We start from the raw sequence: 16,507 nt of genomic DNA on the forward strand, positions 1-16,507 counted from the left end.
TTCACGACTGCTGTCTTTACTTTACTTGGTGTCAAAACCTTTAACATTGTGGGAGAAGAAAGTCTGACTCAAAGGTTGCTGGAGACATCTGGAATTCTGGTGCCTTTGAGCAAAGCATTCATGCTTTAACATGATTATTTCCCAGACAGGAAAAAAAATGTTTGTTTTCCTGACCTTTCTCTAACTTTAGCTTCTTTCTTGTGAAATACTGATTCGCCCTTTCAGTCCTCTAAATTGATTGGAGAAGGGAAAAAACCCTCTTCACTTGAACTGCTCACAGCCAGTAGACAACCTCTGACCAGGGACATATTTTGGGGTTTAGGTGCAAAAAGTTTGGGAATTGTTCAGGTAGATGCCTCAGCTGGCAGCCATGACATGGACTGCAATGTAATCCTTTTTTTTTTTGCCACCGACAAGCTCAGAGTCACACTGAAAGCGTCTGACGCTCACGTTTTGAAGTACACCTGTTGTTTTAAATGGTTGAACGCCCATCAAAAGCATCACAAGGTACCTTGACACACGATTTTGGAGCATCAAATAAGGACCAAAGCTTTTTTTTTCCCTCTGCAGCTGCAGTACATCTTTGGAGAGGACCAATAGGAATTTTAAAAAAAGGCATGGATGCGAGAAGTGCGTGCTGACAGGGCTGCAGCACCACCTAAAGCCAATCAATTAATTTTAAAAAGTGTGGCTCCCCTTGTCTCTTTACTGAATGAGATATAATCGCAGCTTATCCGTTCTTTCACTCATTGTGATAGAGAGTGACAAGGATGTGTGCTACTGTGAGCCTTTCCTCACTGTCAACAGTCTCTACTGGCATCAGAGGCTTGTACAAGTAAACACAAGAAACCCAGACTGACCAATCACAGTTCTCGTCAACCCCATGTGACATCGATACGGATGTGTGGTTACAATCTGTAGCGTCTCTGTCACCTCTTAATGCACAACTGTAAATCTCCTTGTCAGCAAAAGTATTTATAAGTATTAAATATGAAGTGATAAATTATATTTATGGGCAAATTCTCACAATGAAAAGGGAAAACATTCATTTTAAATACATCTGCACACTTTTAATACACTTCAGATTTGTACAAACAGATTTCACATAAACGTAGCACTAAAACAAAAACATGAGAACCAAAGCACCAAACACAACAAAGTCCTTTCAAAGTGTGTTACAGATTTCAGAGGGAACACCACAGTGGAAAAATCTGACTTCAGTGGCCACCAGCCTTAGTGTCTGCTTCATTTAACAACTCAACATCCACTTTGACTTCGAGTGTAAAACTGAGTAGGACAACAACTGATGGGAGACGTAGGGTTGACAAACTAACTGTCCACGGTCAACCAGCTTCATGATGATTAATTTCCACAGTTAACTAGTCCTTTGTGTTAAGAAGCAGAGTAGTTAAACTGTTATGGTCTTCAGTACTGTGTGGTAGGTCAGTAACTGGTTACAAAAAATACCAAACAACAACAGTTACAGTGTGTATGATAGCAGATCATTATCGCAATATGTTCCCTAAACTGATTTTGACGTGTGATTGAAGGGTTTCATTTCAAAATGCCACATAACTATTTGGGTTTTTTAAATGTATTATGCTTATTAGTAAATATTTAGAAGTGTAGATTACATTTTCTACAGATTTTCTGACTTAAAAACGCAGTAAATCTTTGCCCAATGAATGACGCAGGTTATTGGGAACAGAACGTTTTTGGAACATGATATTTTGTGCTGTATGTTCTTAAACGCACTCAGGTTTATAGCTCACTGCTCACGTTGAAGTTGGATGGAAATATGCTGGGAGTTAACATGTACTACAATGTGCCAACTATTGAAGTTTGTCTCACATTAATACATGCAGTGAGAGAGTAATCATGCATTTAGACATCAACTGTTTAAGTTATTATTTGATAAAAATAAATGCAAGAATTTCACTTTCGATTTGCTGCTTCTCACATGAAAATACTTGCTGGCTTTCTTAGTTTTTTTCAGTAGTTGTGTTTCTGTCAACATATTTTTTTGTATGTTTGAAGTACTGCATCGGAAAAGGTGGGTAGGAATTTGTAAAACTCTAAAAAACACTGCTCAATTGTCTTGCCTTATTTTTGCCTTTAACTGAAATATGACAGCTGAAGATATGATTTTCAAACTAGAGTTAATGTGCTCAACTTTTTCTACACTGTTTATTACAGCTGTGTGTAATGTCGCTGATACCGCCACCTTCTGACAAAACTATTTCCAACAACTACCGGTTGATTGACATTTTCTTTTTAGCAACATTTCATATGATTGCTTGACATTTAGATGGAAACACAGCTACTGACAGTTAAATATCTTTGGGTTTTAGCCTGTTAGTAAAAAAACAAAGCATTTGAATATATCAACTGCGAGCTGCGAGCTGGTAAGGCGTGTAACAGTTAATTGATGAATTGTATTGTATTGTATTGTATTGTTATTTGTAGTCTTACATTTAGGGCTGTGTATTGTTTAAAAAATTATAATACCATTACCCTTAAAGTAATATTGATGCTGAGAGAGTATCTCAGAGGAAGAATTAAATAATCCTTCTGCATTTTATGTATTTATTTTTTATCATATGCCACAGGCATTAAAGCGTTTTGGTGGCATCTCGGCACACTGAACTGCCAGCTCCGTCAAATGCTCCGCACTCAACTTCACCACGCCACAGACTGTACGGGTTGTAGCTGCCGCACAGGTGGGCCAATCACACGTCGCATTATACCGAAATGCTGATTGGCTGCGTGCAAAACCATTCAAAGTCGAAATATCTAGAGCTGGGTACAAAAAGGAACCGAGGACCCAGCCCTTCTTACATTCTGTATATTCACCAGTACAAGGTGTTGAGAAGAAAGTAAAGAAGCACCTTTGGGCGTAAATAGCTCCTCCTTCTCCTCATCAAATAAAAAACAAATCACCTAAAGATCTGTTAGTTGATCAGGACTCGAACAACAGATTAATCGCTAATTAATAAGTAGGGAACATCCCTTTTAATCTGATAACTCTGTTAAATTTCCAAAACCTTTTAACATCTCCCAAAAACGACCATGACTGAGAATAAATGCATAAATGCTCCATTACAAAAACATATTCTTGAACTGCAATCAAGTCTTGGCATTTTGCAATGAAACTCTTCAGTTGTGTCCTGACTGTGGGATGTTGTGTTGCATTAATAATGATACTGTACAACCAACAGCAAATGATAATCACTCCTGCAAACAAGGTGAACAAACACCAACTGACTTCACTCATATAATAATAATACAACAGTCTCAGATTACAGCAAAATGAATACACTGACACACTGACGTGACACTGTCACACTGCGAATGTTCTGCTCTCTGCACGTGATGACGGGCAGTTCAACTCTTTGGCATTTTCAGAAAATGACACATTCACCTTTATTTCCAAACTGAACTGCTGTAAGGCATGGAATGGTCCTATAATATATGTATTATATGAAAACGTGGGATCAAAAATAAGATATTCTCTGTTCGAAAACAATGACACGACTGATAAAACAAACAAATAGTGGTCATTTTGAAAAATAAAATAGGAAAATAAAGCTCTGAAGGATTTGTTTTCCCTTTTCCAGACTTAATCCTGTAAAATTTGGTTTTATGGGGCTTTTTAATGGATATGTGAATTTTCGTAATCACCGTTATTGATGCCATGCCTAAAATCTAGGCCCTACCTTTAACTTTGTTGAGCTTAAATGATTAACTTTTGCTAACTAATGACACTAGAGGCTTCAATATCATCAATAATTCTCTGCAAAACAACTGTGATACTGTTACTGGTTACACTGTGAGTCTGTGGGATTTATGGTGACACTACAAAAAGATAAGAAGAAAGGAGGTAATGATGGAGATACTTGCACACAGTTGAGAAAATGCATTTGTCATGGCAAATTACCAACTCACACACTCCTTTTTTTTAATTCTATTTGGTAACACTGCCAACAACAGCCACATTTTTTGCGGCTCAGCTGGGATTTTTAGCCTCTTTTAGCTCACTGTTTTTGTTTTTTGACATTTGAGTTTGCAAGGCTCCCATCAACAGCTGTCACCAGCTTTTTTTTTCTGAGGAGTTGAGAGTGTTCAGAGTGATTTTGTGATTTCGTTTGGTGCAGTAACTGGCACAGGATCGTCACGGGACCAGATTTGAAAAATACACACTTCACATCAGGCTCACGAAACTCTGACAAAACTGTCAAACGAGGCAGCACTGCTCAAATATGAATCAAGACTCTGTTACTGCAGTGCCTTTGTCTCGTCTCAAATATTCTCAGAAAGATATTTTAGTGACTGTTAAGCTTTAATTTGAGAGAGATTGTGACTAGGTCACCGTCTTTTCCCTGCTTGAAAACAGACCGAGTACCGCCTAAACTTGCATGTGTCACTTAGCACCACGTTGCATTTCACTGGTCTGACTGGTCGTAAACTTATTCAGCTGCATCCAGAGGCATTCTGGTCTGCATCCATTGGTAACACCCCTTGGAAACTGAAAAGGAACCAAGAGATTCCAGACTAATATGCATTTGCGAATTAGTCTGACAGTGCCACTCTTTAGATGGACACCAAATCAGAGGTAAAAGGAAAATGAATATTAGACTTACATTCAACTGTTTGCTAACATGTTAGCCAAGACAACTTAATCTTTTCTGTCACCTAGTGACCGAAAAATTGCTAAATACAGCTTTATACATCTGCGACTTCGCTCCAAATTGTACATATTATCAGTTAATGACTATTAGAAGCCAATCATTACAGAACAGCAACCTGAAAGTTAATTTAGGCAAATTCTCCTGTAATTAGATAAATGTTTAAAGAACAAATCAGTGAAATTCTATATTTTTCTTATTGTCGACAAATCCCAAGTATTGTGTGTGTATCAAAGTCAGATAAATCATCATCGTCTTTGCATTAGGCTCCATTTTTGTCCAAAAACTATTAAAAAACACATATGTGTTACACTGTTCACGCTCCTTTATTTCCATGAACACACACACTGCAGTTTATTTTAAATCCTGTATAAACCAACCCGCTGCCATGAATACTAACTAGAACACCAAAGGTAAGATGCATTTAGTGCAGTTTACTTCTGTCTGAGTGAAATTTGATGAGAACATCAGTGACCAGCTGTTTAACTAACTGAAACTACTGAGCCTTGAAGAAAATTAAACAATTAAATTGTGATCTGTTTTTTTAGATTTGTGTCGACAGATATGAAGTCACTAAGTATTAAGGCATGGGCTAACACAGCATTAGGTTTGGTCTTTTCATGGGATTTGCTGACTATAACAAAAATACAGAATATCTTTATCCTTTAATGAAGTTTATCAAGCTTGACATGAATTGGTCATGAGTTATTCTACTGGATGGAGGTGAGATTAGCTTACTTTCTACAATAATCTGCAAACAGTTACTAAAGTTGAGATGAGGGATGCACAGAGTACAGATGATTGTTTTGTGCTCCACACCGATCTCAACATACTAGATAAGCTGATGACTAAATGAATGTGTTTTTTCTTTGATTTGTTGCTCGTGTGCAGGCTGCACAGGGTAACTGTACAATTCTGCCTTTTTTTGTATTCTTAGCAAACCAATAAGAACACGAGAGGCTTCCCACGACCTTCTCTGATAAACCAGGAGACAAGGTGAGTGGATGAGGGGCGATATTTCAAGCCCATCTTGTCCTTGTCTTTCCATGAAGACAAAACCCAACTAAAACAGATGATACAAGTAGATAAAACTAGCTGCTCTAAGTACAGAAAATATGTATGTGCACTCTAATATATAATCTTCCAAACCTCTCAAGTAAAAGTTTCTTTTTCTAAAGTTTTGCTATACAAAACAAAATATACATCTAATAAAAATACACTCTTAAAATTCCAGGCTGGCCAGCTTTAAAGATATACTAAAGTAAAAATAAAAAATACAGTCAAACCAAGATATACAGCTGGGGTCAGCTATCACAGCAAAAGAACAAGTGAACCAGGCAGAAAGGAGGAGGAGGAGGAGTGTGTAGAGAGGGAGACTGACCAGCAGAGAGTTCAGTCGTCGTCACTGTCGCTGCCCGACTCGCTGAGCTGCAGGTCGTTTCCTGTCAAGACCAGAAGACAAACGGGTTAAACACTGTTTATTGAAGAGAGAGACAAACCACAGAACCACAGAAAATAAAATGCTGCAGGCAATTTGTGAAAGCCTGAGCATCACCATCTTACACACACACACACACACACACACACACACACACACACACACACACACACACACACACAACCCTCACAGTGACGGGTAAAACATCAGAGGAAGAAAAAGTTGCAACTGGAATCTAAAATGGACCAATCCAATTAGAGAAATCTGTATCGATGCATCAATATTTTTCTTTTCTATACATGATTTATGTGACTACTTGCTACTTTTAATTGCACATTTTTCTGCATCAATTCATAATCTTTTAATTAGATTCATGATGCATCTAAGAATCTATTTTTCCCCACCTGTAAATCCAATACGGCAGGGGGAGGTTGGTGTGGTTTTGACAAATATTATTATTTTATGCAATTTAAAAAGACAGTACATGCAAAAATAAAACATGCATATGTTTCCTCTGGCCTGTCGTGCCATCTACATGGTTTCATGTGAGTTGAGTCGAAGAGATGTCTGCCTGCTCTCCAATATAATGGAACTACATGGCACTGGTGCTGTGGTGCTCAAAGCACCAAAAAATATATTTTAAAAAAGTCTCTTTCCAGTAATAATGACCCCAAATAATCCACAGACCTTGTTATGAGCAGTTTAATGCAGGAACTACTTTCTTTCTGCAGTAGAATCTACTGGAACTACTTTCTTTTGAACGGAGAGAACGTAGCTATCTTGGGTAACCAGGTCAAGATTTTTCACATGTATTTATGTAGTAGTACTAGTGTCACTTAGTCCCATTATACTGGAGAAAAGGCCGATATTGCCAAAACTCTGCAGCTCACACCAAAAACATGTTTTTTTGATTTGGGGGTGAACTGTCGCTTATTATTTTTATTGTTTTTTCTTTAATAAAGCAAAAGTGTTTCTTATTATTTGAGTATTTGAATACTTAAATAATGGATAGCCACACAAATCCTCTGACAGGTTCACTGGTTTCCTGTGTGCCCCTCATTCATGTGCTGACTTGTTTTGTTTTCAGGCTAAACTGGGCACATAAATTCTAAATAGCTTGAGTTTTTGCCTGCAGGTCCAGAGATTTTCTGCATGTGGATGGATAGAGGGGGGTGTCAGTGTTCCTGGGATAACAGAACAATGTTGACAGGACCTCCTGAGCCTTACTACTGTCAGAAAATATTGATGGTATAAAAGGGAAAGGCTAAAATCGATGGCTTTTGTTACTCCTGCTGTTTTTCTTTCAGAGATACCATTATAACTGGAGAGGCTGGGCAGTAAAGCAGAACCACGAGATACTCACGTAGTGTGTTCATGAGCTGGTTGTTGCCCTGTTGCCTGTCCGCTCCTCCGTTGGCCATGGGGTGGCGATTGGGGGAGGTCTGGCTGAGCGGTCGCGGGGCGTCGTGCTCGCCGTCACTGCTGCTGCTGTCGTCGCCGCTCCCCGAGGCGCTGGCCGAGTCAGAGGAGCTGCTGCTGCCGCTGCTACTCATCTGCTCTATCACCTCCACCTCCGCTCGCAGCTCTGCCAACAGCAGCAGGGTTAACGTTAAGACAGTTTTCTTCTTTTATACTACATCCCTTTCTCCCCACTGATGAAAACATTTGTTACAACACATCGTTGCGATATAAAATAAGGCAACACTAAAATAAAATGATAAATAAAACGAGGTTATGGTTGTTATTGGACCTTCTTACCTCTCTTAATGTCGTCGAGCTGAGGCTCTGGGGAGGGATTATCCTTAGAAGGAGACGGCGAGGTCTTGACCCCGGCTCCAGGCTTAGTCGGGGCCCGGAACTGAGAGCTTGGCTGGCTGGACCGAACCGACTGCTGCTCGATCCGGGCCTGGATCTTACTGCTGCCCTCCGCCCTGAAACACACACACACACAAAACCAACTATTAGCCTTTCTGATCTTCAGCAGTTCTTCTTTAATCCTTACTGCAGAAATATCCTCATGGAGGAGATATTTTAAGCTGAATTTAAATGATTATCTGTGACCTAAAATACATCGAAAACTTTTTGGAAGCATCTGTTGAATTTGGTGTAGTAATAAACAACGTCCAAAAGATGGAGCCATCGAGTCTTCAAAGATTGAAGTTGTGAAGCATCAAAAGATTGAAACCCTCAACTTCAAACGGATGAAGAAATGTGAACAATTTTCACAGACAATAAAATATGTTCATATATTGTTCAGCACTTTGTAAACCTGAAAGTTAAAAGTAGATTTATCCTAACAGCAGCTCAGACTGCTAAACTTTTCTCTCTCAACACAGATCTGAATGTCTCTCACCTGGTCTTCTTGACCTGGATGCTGCTGCTCAGCTTCTCCAGCACAAATTCTCCGGTGTCGTGGTTGATGATGAGCACGCAGTCCTTCTGGTACGGTCGCTTGTTTCCTTTGAATACTGTCATGGGAGGCGTGGAGCCCTGGAAGGACAACATCCATCTGAATACGTACTGTCTGTGTTTGCTTTACCTTACAGCACAGAATCAAATGTTTCTTTTCCAAAGTGATGAATTAGAAGTGAACCAGTAGGTGACTTGATCCTTCATCTAACCTGCAGGTACCTGTTTACCTGTGCTGTCTTTATTTAGTTCCATGTCCACGTTTTTTGTTTTGTATTTCCTGTTTTTAGTCCTGGTTTTTAAATATGTAAAGCACTTTAAGCTGCATGTTTCGTTGAGCTGCATGTTTTGTATGAAAGATGCTACATAAATAAAGTTCACTATTATTATTATTATTATTTATTAAATGTGTATCTTACTATACAACTGTTCTGTCTCATGTATGGCGCAGGCTGAGACTGAAAATGGTGTTTTGTAAAGCATGTTCTGTTCTGAAAAACTTTCTGACAAAACTTTATATTTGAGAGGATTTCACACTAATTCAAATTTATTGTCAGATTTCATAAAATTCTATTCTATTTACAGTGTTGTGGAAACTCTGCAAATAAATTTTTCTTCTACAAACATTTCTCATTAAGTAAAAGTAATGGACAACAAACTATTTTACAGATCTTTTTGCATGTCTATTCATTCTGTTTAAACCTGGTGTTTTTATCACAGTTGCAGATAAAGAGGCAACACTGATGTTATTAAGATACTATTTGTAAAAGTAGTTTCTAATGGTGGCTGTGTAGTAGAGCGTTGTAAAGTCCAAATTTACCAAAAGACAGATGTAATCATTTCCAAAATTCAAACATGCTTTATTTTGTTAACATTCTGCTTTAATCTATATTTGGTAGTGTTTAGCCTTTAAAAAAACAAAAAGAAAAACATTTTCAGTGTGGTAAAAACCCTCCATTTGCTGTACGCTGTGTAGCAGCAATCTCACAGCAGCATAAATGATATTTATGTTGAAACTGAAAAGTTATAATCTGATGAATCACTTTCAAATTGAGGATTTTGTTTATATGTGTGTATATATATATATGATGGCAGATATTCATCAAGACATAACTTCATTTGAAAACCTCAATAGAAGTTTCAAATGTTTAAGAAAAAAAAAAAAAAAAAAAATCATATCATTTACATTTGCTCATTGTTTGGGTGGAATTTCTGACAACATACTGTATCATGCAAAACTCGGTCTGTGAAATAGTTGGTCTGTTAAATTTGACATCAGAGTAAGAGCAAAAAGATTTCCTGCAGTTTTCTATACAGAAAGACTTGACTTTGGCTGGTTAACAAGAGGTGAGGAGCAGACAGTCTTACCGGGATGTGAGGTAACGTTATGGTAACTTCATCTCCTTTCCCAACCTGTAGCTCTCCCTCGCAGCTTGTGTCGATAGAAGCTGGTTTGAAGTCATCTGAAGAGGACAGACATTGGACAAATGTAAATTTTAAGGCTAAAAATCAGATTTAAAAAAAAGACTGTGGCTGCCACACATTTGTGAAATTTGTGAATATAACTGTATATTTATTAGAACTTTAAAGATGTCAGACTGTGCATACAATGTCGAACCTGGCAGATGATGTTTTTTTAAGGCTGAAATTGTATTTTGAAAATTATAAAATCATGAATAAGCCCATATTCTTCTTTAACATAAACACACACACATAAAAGCAACAAACATTTTCAATAAAAACTCCTCAAATTCAGTTTTCTAGTTTTCATATGAAACCGGTTCTCGTTCATGCGCATTTCAGTAGAGAGATACCTGAATCCTGGCTAAAGTGCACATCCACAAACTTTTACAGAGGTAAAGGCAGTGCTGGCATGCAGCACTTTCTTCCACCTTCATATGAGTAATAATATTAACAAAACATATATTGATAAAATATAATAAAATTAAATCTCCCATGTCCTGATAGTTGCTTTAACATGAACCTGAAATATCCCAGTGGATGCTGTAACGTTACAGCAGTGGGTGTGACGATACTTATCCATGCAAATGACTTAATTTACTTATCCACGGAACTCGTTGGGTTGTGTAACAAACATCCTCCCCGTCCATGTGAGCTAACTGCTCTCACACAACACTTGATTTAACATTCAGCGCCGTTTCAGACAAAGTTTGATTGAACACACTCACATCTGATGGTGTGAAAGGAAGATTTTGGCCTCTTCTCAAAGCTTTCTCCGAGCTTCAAAACATGCTCCTCTTTGTCCAGCAGCGGATTCGTGCTCCCGTTCATGTCTCGGTTCGTTTCAAAATAAATTCACATTTATTTGAGTAAAATGTTCCACAGAGCCGAGCTGCATGTGCTAACTTCAGGGAGATTACAATAAGAAGCCAACTCTGAGACAAAGTTAGCCGACTGTAGCTAACCTTTAGCAAAACATCCCTTTCGTCATTTGGTCACTCCTCTTCCGCTTTTGGTCCGGCTATCAAATGTGTCCGACTACACTTTTTTTTTTTCACAGAAATATAAAGATAACAAAATATAGAAGATTTTTACGAATTTTGCAAAGAAAGGGTTACAAATATATAAATAACTTTATATGAAATAAATACATAAAATATACATTTTTCTTTCTTATGTTAAGAAGAAGAAGAAGAAGAAGAAGAAATAAGGGATAACCCATCACAAACCCCGGAACAAAATTGCAAGTCTTACACGGAAGAATTTAAACAACGGACAAGATGGACGTCAAATGTGGAAAAATGTAACTAGAAGGAAGATTTTTAAAAAAAACACAAGTTCGTTTTATTGTTATTTATCATCAAAGTGACTGAAGTTGCTGTTAAACTTGTCGAAATGTTTCCTTTCCCATAAATGAACGATTAAAACCGTCTCTGACAGAAACTCGGCGACTGCAAAGACCCGAAAACCATCATGGCGCTGTCGACAAACGATACTTTAGCTGAGGATATTAAACTAACACCTACCGAAGAAGAAGTGGAGTCAAAAGACGAAATGTCTCCGCGTGTCCCCGGACAGACTAAAACGTCCACCGCCAGAGTTTTAACCCAGGAGGAGCTGGACAGACTGAGCGCGGAGCGGACTCTGGTGTCCGACTTCAAGCAGATGAAGTTGGAGAAAGAAGCTCAGAAAAACTGGGACTTGTTTTACAAAAGAAACACGACGAACTTCTTCAAGGACAGACACTGGACCACCAGAGAATTTGAAGAGCTCAAGGCATGCAGAGAGGTGAGGAAGAGGCAGTACACAGGAGTGGAAGTATCTGATTACAAATACTCAAATTAATGTAATTAAATAGTTTTTTTTTTTTTTTTTTTTTTACATTATTTGTATATTATTTTGTGGTTTGTTTAAGTAATGACTCATATTACTGTCATTACTTTTTTGTGGGTAAAAATAGCCCAGACACATGTGTTTTGTCATGTTTTGTGAGAACATCTTGCCAAAATTGATTTTTAAAAATGCCATTTTTGTCTGCAAAATGTTCCCAGATGGTTTGGGCATATGGGCAACCCATCAGTCAACAATACAGTCTCTTACACTTACGTCTTACACTTAGTACTGCTGCTATGAATTATGTGGAAGAAATCTTTGAGTTTAGAATAGCAGATGGTTGATTGTTGAGTCTCATTCCCAGGACGTCACATACAGAGGTTATGGGTTCGTAAATTTGTCAAGAACAGAACAGGGACAGTGAAAAAAGTTAGAATCGAAGTGTCAGTATTTCCTTGTCAAATGCTCCCATGATTTCGAGCTGTGCACAATTAACCAAGTGATAAAATGATGTGCCTAGCTACTCATTAGTTCCATCTTTGTCCTGTCTGGTTTGCAGTTTGAGTCCCAGAGGTTGGTGCTGCTGGAGGCTGGCTGCGGTGTAGGAAACTGCATCTTCCCTCTGCTGGAGGAGGACCTCAACATCTTTGTTTATGCCTGTGACTTCTCACCACGAGCTGTTGAATTTGTCAAAGTAAGAAATATATATGTCCATTCAATCTATATCTAATATATGAACCTGTGAACCTGTTTTTTTGTTTTTACTTTTGTAGGATAACTGAGCTCCTGCTGTTGGCTGCTGAGAAAGTTGCTCAGATTCACCGAAGTTACATGAGAACAATAAACAAATTAAATTGTAGATAGCGACTAAAATAATCTGATCTATCCCTTTAATACTCTCCCTGAAGGGCTTTCAGAACACGTTCTTATCACTGGCAATTGGTCACAAGCCTTCGATCTCTTTGCAGCCACTTTCTCAAAAATGATGGCTGAGCTGCTGCAGTAGATCTGTCCAGTAGCTTTTAACAGTGAAGCAGGACATGGGATAGGACTGGACAGGTTTCACGTGAAAACGAAATATTCAAGCAGCTCAGCAGATCTCCTCCTAATCATGATAAAATAATGATAATAATGCAAATAAAACCCTCTCTGTTTTCAGCAAAACCCTCTGTACTGTCCTGAGCGCTGCTGTGCCTTCCAGTGTGATTTAACTAAAGACGATCTGAGGGAGAACGTGCCCGAGGGCAGCGTGGACGTCATCACTCTCATCTTTGTCCTGTCGGCCGTCCACCCTGACAAGATGAAGCTGGCTCTGCAGAACATCAGCAGGGTGAGAGTAGAGACAGTTTTCTTCTCCCATAAACACTCAGCCATTGACATACATGCCTAATATACACATAATCTAGTACATGTAGCAATGATTATAATGTGGCTGCTCGAGTTCAAGGCTTCACATCCTGATTTTGGCAGCCCTAATACAAGCTGGTTGAGATGGTGTAATGTTATGTAACATACATGTGGTTTTAAGGTGCTGAAGCCCGGCGGCATCGTCCTGTTCAGGGACTACGGCCTGTATGACCACGCCATGCTCCGATTTAAATCTGGCAGCAAGCTGGGGGAGAACTTCTACGTCCGCCAAGACGGCACCAGGTCCTACTTCTTCTCTAAAGGTACTACCATCATCTTATCTTAAATATCAGGAAGCTTAATTTTGCATCAAATTACCAGATTTACCGTATCTCTCTCTCCAGTGATGACTGTTTTTGCGTAACGTGCAACAAATCTTCCCTCCAGGTGTTGAGGCTCTTTTTTTATTTTTTGATCTTTCAGTGACGCAACAGAAAACACCTCAACCTTCGCTCTGCAATGTTCCCTCCTGCTAAAGTCTCCCCCCCTGCTCTTTTTGTCTTTTCTCAGAGTTCCTGGCGGAGCTGTTTGAAGAGACGGGCCTCCGGTCCGTCACTAACGACTACGTCCTGAGAGAGACGGTCAACAAGAAGGAGGGACTTTGTGTTCCCAGAGTGTTTCTGCAGAGCAAATTCGCCAAGACCAGCCAATCACAGAGCTCCTGACGTCACTGGGCCTGTGTATGTCACATCTCCAAAGACGCTGAGAAACACAAGGCTGAAATGTCCCCCAAAGAAATTATTATTTGGGGGAGCTGGGAGCCTTCAGACTTTCAGGGAGATGCAGCTGGGTTACGTAGGTTAATAATGCCTCGTTCCACTAATCACCTGCTGTCTTTTGGCTCACTGACACACTGAAGCTGCTCCTTCACCAACACAGGAAGACAGATCTCGTACATAATGTGGAACTATGTAAATGCGAAGCACAAAAACGCCAACAGGAGCGTGAGTTTTGGATAAATTTAGTGGTTCAGATCAGTTTGAACTCCATTTAGCAGCTTTTGTTAAACCTTCATCAGCCAGTAGCATCAACATGAGAAGTTTGTTGGCTTCTCTGTGAGCCTTCATACTTATTTCTTCAGTGTTTTGAGTGCCTCTGTTATAACTTCCCCTGACATTAAGTTAATGGGGTCATGTTTGGATGTGGTGAGTTCTTTTATTTTTTCTATTAATTCCTTTTATTTTTTTTTCCACCACATAACTGTTCAGCTGCATTGTGTCACTTCACACTTTGTCTAAAAGTGTTCAGAAAAAAAATGCTCACTGCCTTATATTCTGACTGTGGTCCAGTTTTAAAATAGTTTCTGCTGTAAACCATAAAGGCAGATAATAATAATCATATGCACAAATCAACATTGTGACCTTTTCAAAATAAACTTGGTTTTTAAGGGTCTTAAAATCAGATCAGATCTGCCAACTGGTCTTTTTCCTTGATGAACTTTAAAATAAAACAGAAATTACAGATGTGCAAATTGTGCCCTTTTTTAATAATAATAATTATTTTGGCATTTATGTCTTAATGTGTAGAAACAGAGGTGGGACCAAGTCATTGTTTGACAAATCAAGTCTCTGCACTCAAGTCAGAAATCCTAAATTTGGAGTTTCAAGTCCTAAACAAGTTATAATGCGTTCTTTGCCAAGTCTAATTTACTTTTAACAACAGAGCTTCAACTTTATTTTATTGTACATAAGAAAAGATAACAGATAAATGTTAAGTAGAAAAAGAAATAAGATATATACAGTACGTAATGATCAGGAACTGAACTAAAATGTGCAGGAGGAGCCAAAAAAACCTATAAGTGCTTGTCGGGTGGCTCTCCTAATGAAAGACCAACACATAGATTTTTTATGTGAACAAAATGATTTTTTGTATTGTTTTTTTCTAATTGAAGCTCAGTAAAGTAACGTTAGTTCTTTATTGTTCCCTCGTGCAGCTTGACTGGGTCAAACAAAGTGGATCTGGAGAATTAAATCCTGACTCTGAGAATGAAAAGAGTTAATGTTAGTTGATTCAGCAAATAAAGGGAATTTAAATGACTCGTGGCCTATTTTTCAAATTAACTTATATGTTTTAATCTTTGGGTGAAGGTAGGAAGTAGAAAGGCTCAAGTCCAAGTAAAGTCACGGTGTTGAAGTTCAGGTTGACTTGCAAGTCTTTTGTAAAGTCGAGTCTAAAGTCATCAAGTTTGTGACTAATGTCTGGCTTGAGTAAAGTTCATGTGACTTGAGTGGGAGAGGGGAATGACGTGCAACAAAAGCTCCTCAGCCAGAATCAGTAGGAAGCCCGCATTGTGCAATTGTACTGTATATTCAAAACAAAAAAGACATTCAAGACAAGAAAACAAAATTCCACCCTATTTTCTGTTATTGTTAAAAATCCGCGGATGATATTTCAGAGTACAGACGGCAATGACACAATCCCTACATTTAATCTCCTCTGGTTTGACAGAAGAGGGCGCTGTTGTCAAGTTGAAGTGTAGAACAAGTTCCAAAGCAAATCTGTCCCTTTAACTACCTCAGTCCGGCTCTTTGATCATTTATAAATATCGAAAAAAGTATGTAATTATGAGTTTATGGGTATTAACTTTGTTTATTAGAAGGTCATCATTTTAATAGTAGGTTATGTCTGTTGTTAAGTACAGAGATGGTTATTATTTTTAAAAGTTTTAACCTTTGAAGATTACAAAGGTGCTTTTCTTTTTCCTGTACATGGGCTAAAGTTTCTTTTCCAATTGTGAAAACTGATGAAAGTGAGAAAAAAGTTGAATTGTTTTTACGCATTTGAAATTGTGTTCTATTTGAAGCAGACCACATTTTCCAATCAGCCTCACTGATACGTGGTTTTCTTAAGCTGTTAAGTCTCAATCCCCTGACTTCTCTTCACACTGTGTGTCTGGAAATGCTCTTACTTTCGCTCTTAAACACAGCCAAGAGTTCTAAGTAAATCTCTGATCACGATCAGTCAAGATTTTTTCCAACTATCCTTCCAGGTTTTAATAATGTGTTGGACAATTTTTAAACCAGTTTTAGTAGTTTCATCTCCTTAGTTGTTTTCTTTGCTTGATGCAGGACAATAATTTGACTTCTCTGAAACAGAGGAACATCTTTTCCATGACCACAGGATATGTGGTCATGGAAATGATGTGTATCAATAACTTGTTGCCAGCTGAAACATATTAATCACTGCAGTAATCATCCAATGGAAGGATCTTAACTATTTGATTAGTTAAATCCAGGAGGGTATATCAGGTTGATCACGCTGGAAAAGGTCTAAA

General features: G+C 38.4%; 2 protein-coding genes across 2 annotated transcripts; one reads left to right on the plus strand and one right to left on the minus strand.

The window, feature by feature from the left end:
* Window positions 1-3,908: 3,908 nt before the first annotated feature.
* Window positions 3,909-10,997, minus strand: eaf1 (ELL associated factor 1). Its single transcript, XM_084727533.1, has 6 exons — window positions 10,722-10,997; window positions 9,901-9,995; window positions 8,477-8,613; window positions 7,882-8,054; window positions 7,487-7,708; window positions 3,909-6,127 (listed from the first exon to the last, which is right to left on the minus strand). Exons 1-6 carry the CDS (start codon window positions 10,822-10,824, stop codon window positions 6,078-6,080), a joined length of 780 nt encoding a protein of 259 aa, XP_084583659.1. The 5' UTR covers window positions 10,825-10,997; the 3' UTR covers window positions 3,909-6,077.
* A 243-nt stretch (window positions 10,998-11,240) lies between these two features.
* On the plus strand, window positions 11,241-14,704 carry mettl6 (methyltransferase 6, methylcytidine). The gene is made up of 5 exons (XM_084725774.1): window positions 11,241-11,781; window positions 12,386-12,520; window positions 12,986-13,156; window positions 13,355-13,496; window positions 13,744-14,704. Exons 1-5 carry the CDS (start codon window positions 11,467-11,469, stop codon window positions 13,896-13,898), a joined length of 918 nt encoding a protein of 305 aa, XP_084581900.1. The 5' UTR covers window positions 11,241-11,466; the 3' UTR covers window positions 13,899-14,704.
* The last annotated feature ends 1,803 nt before the right edge of the window (window positions 14,705-16,507 follow it).

Source organism: Lutjanus erythropterus, chromosome 9, assembly GCF_056507025.1.
Source record: "Lutjanus erythropterus isolate fLutEry1 chromosome 9, fLutEry1.hap2, whole genome shotgun sequence".
In the NCBI taxonomy this organism is placed as follows: domain Eukaryota; kingdom Metazoa; phylum Chordata; class Actinopteri; order Lutjaniformes; family Lutjanidae; genus Lutjanus; species Lutjanus erythropterus.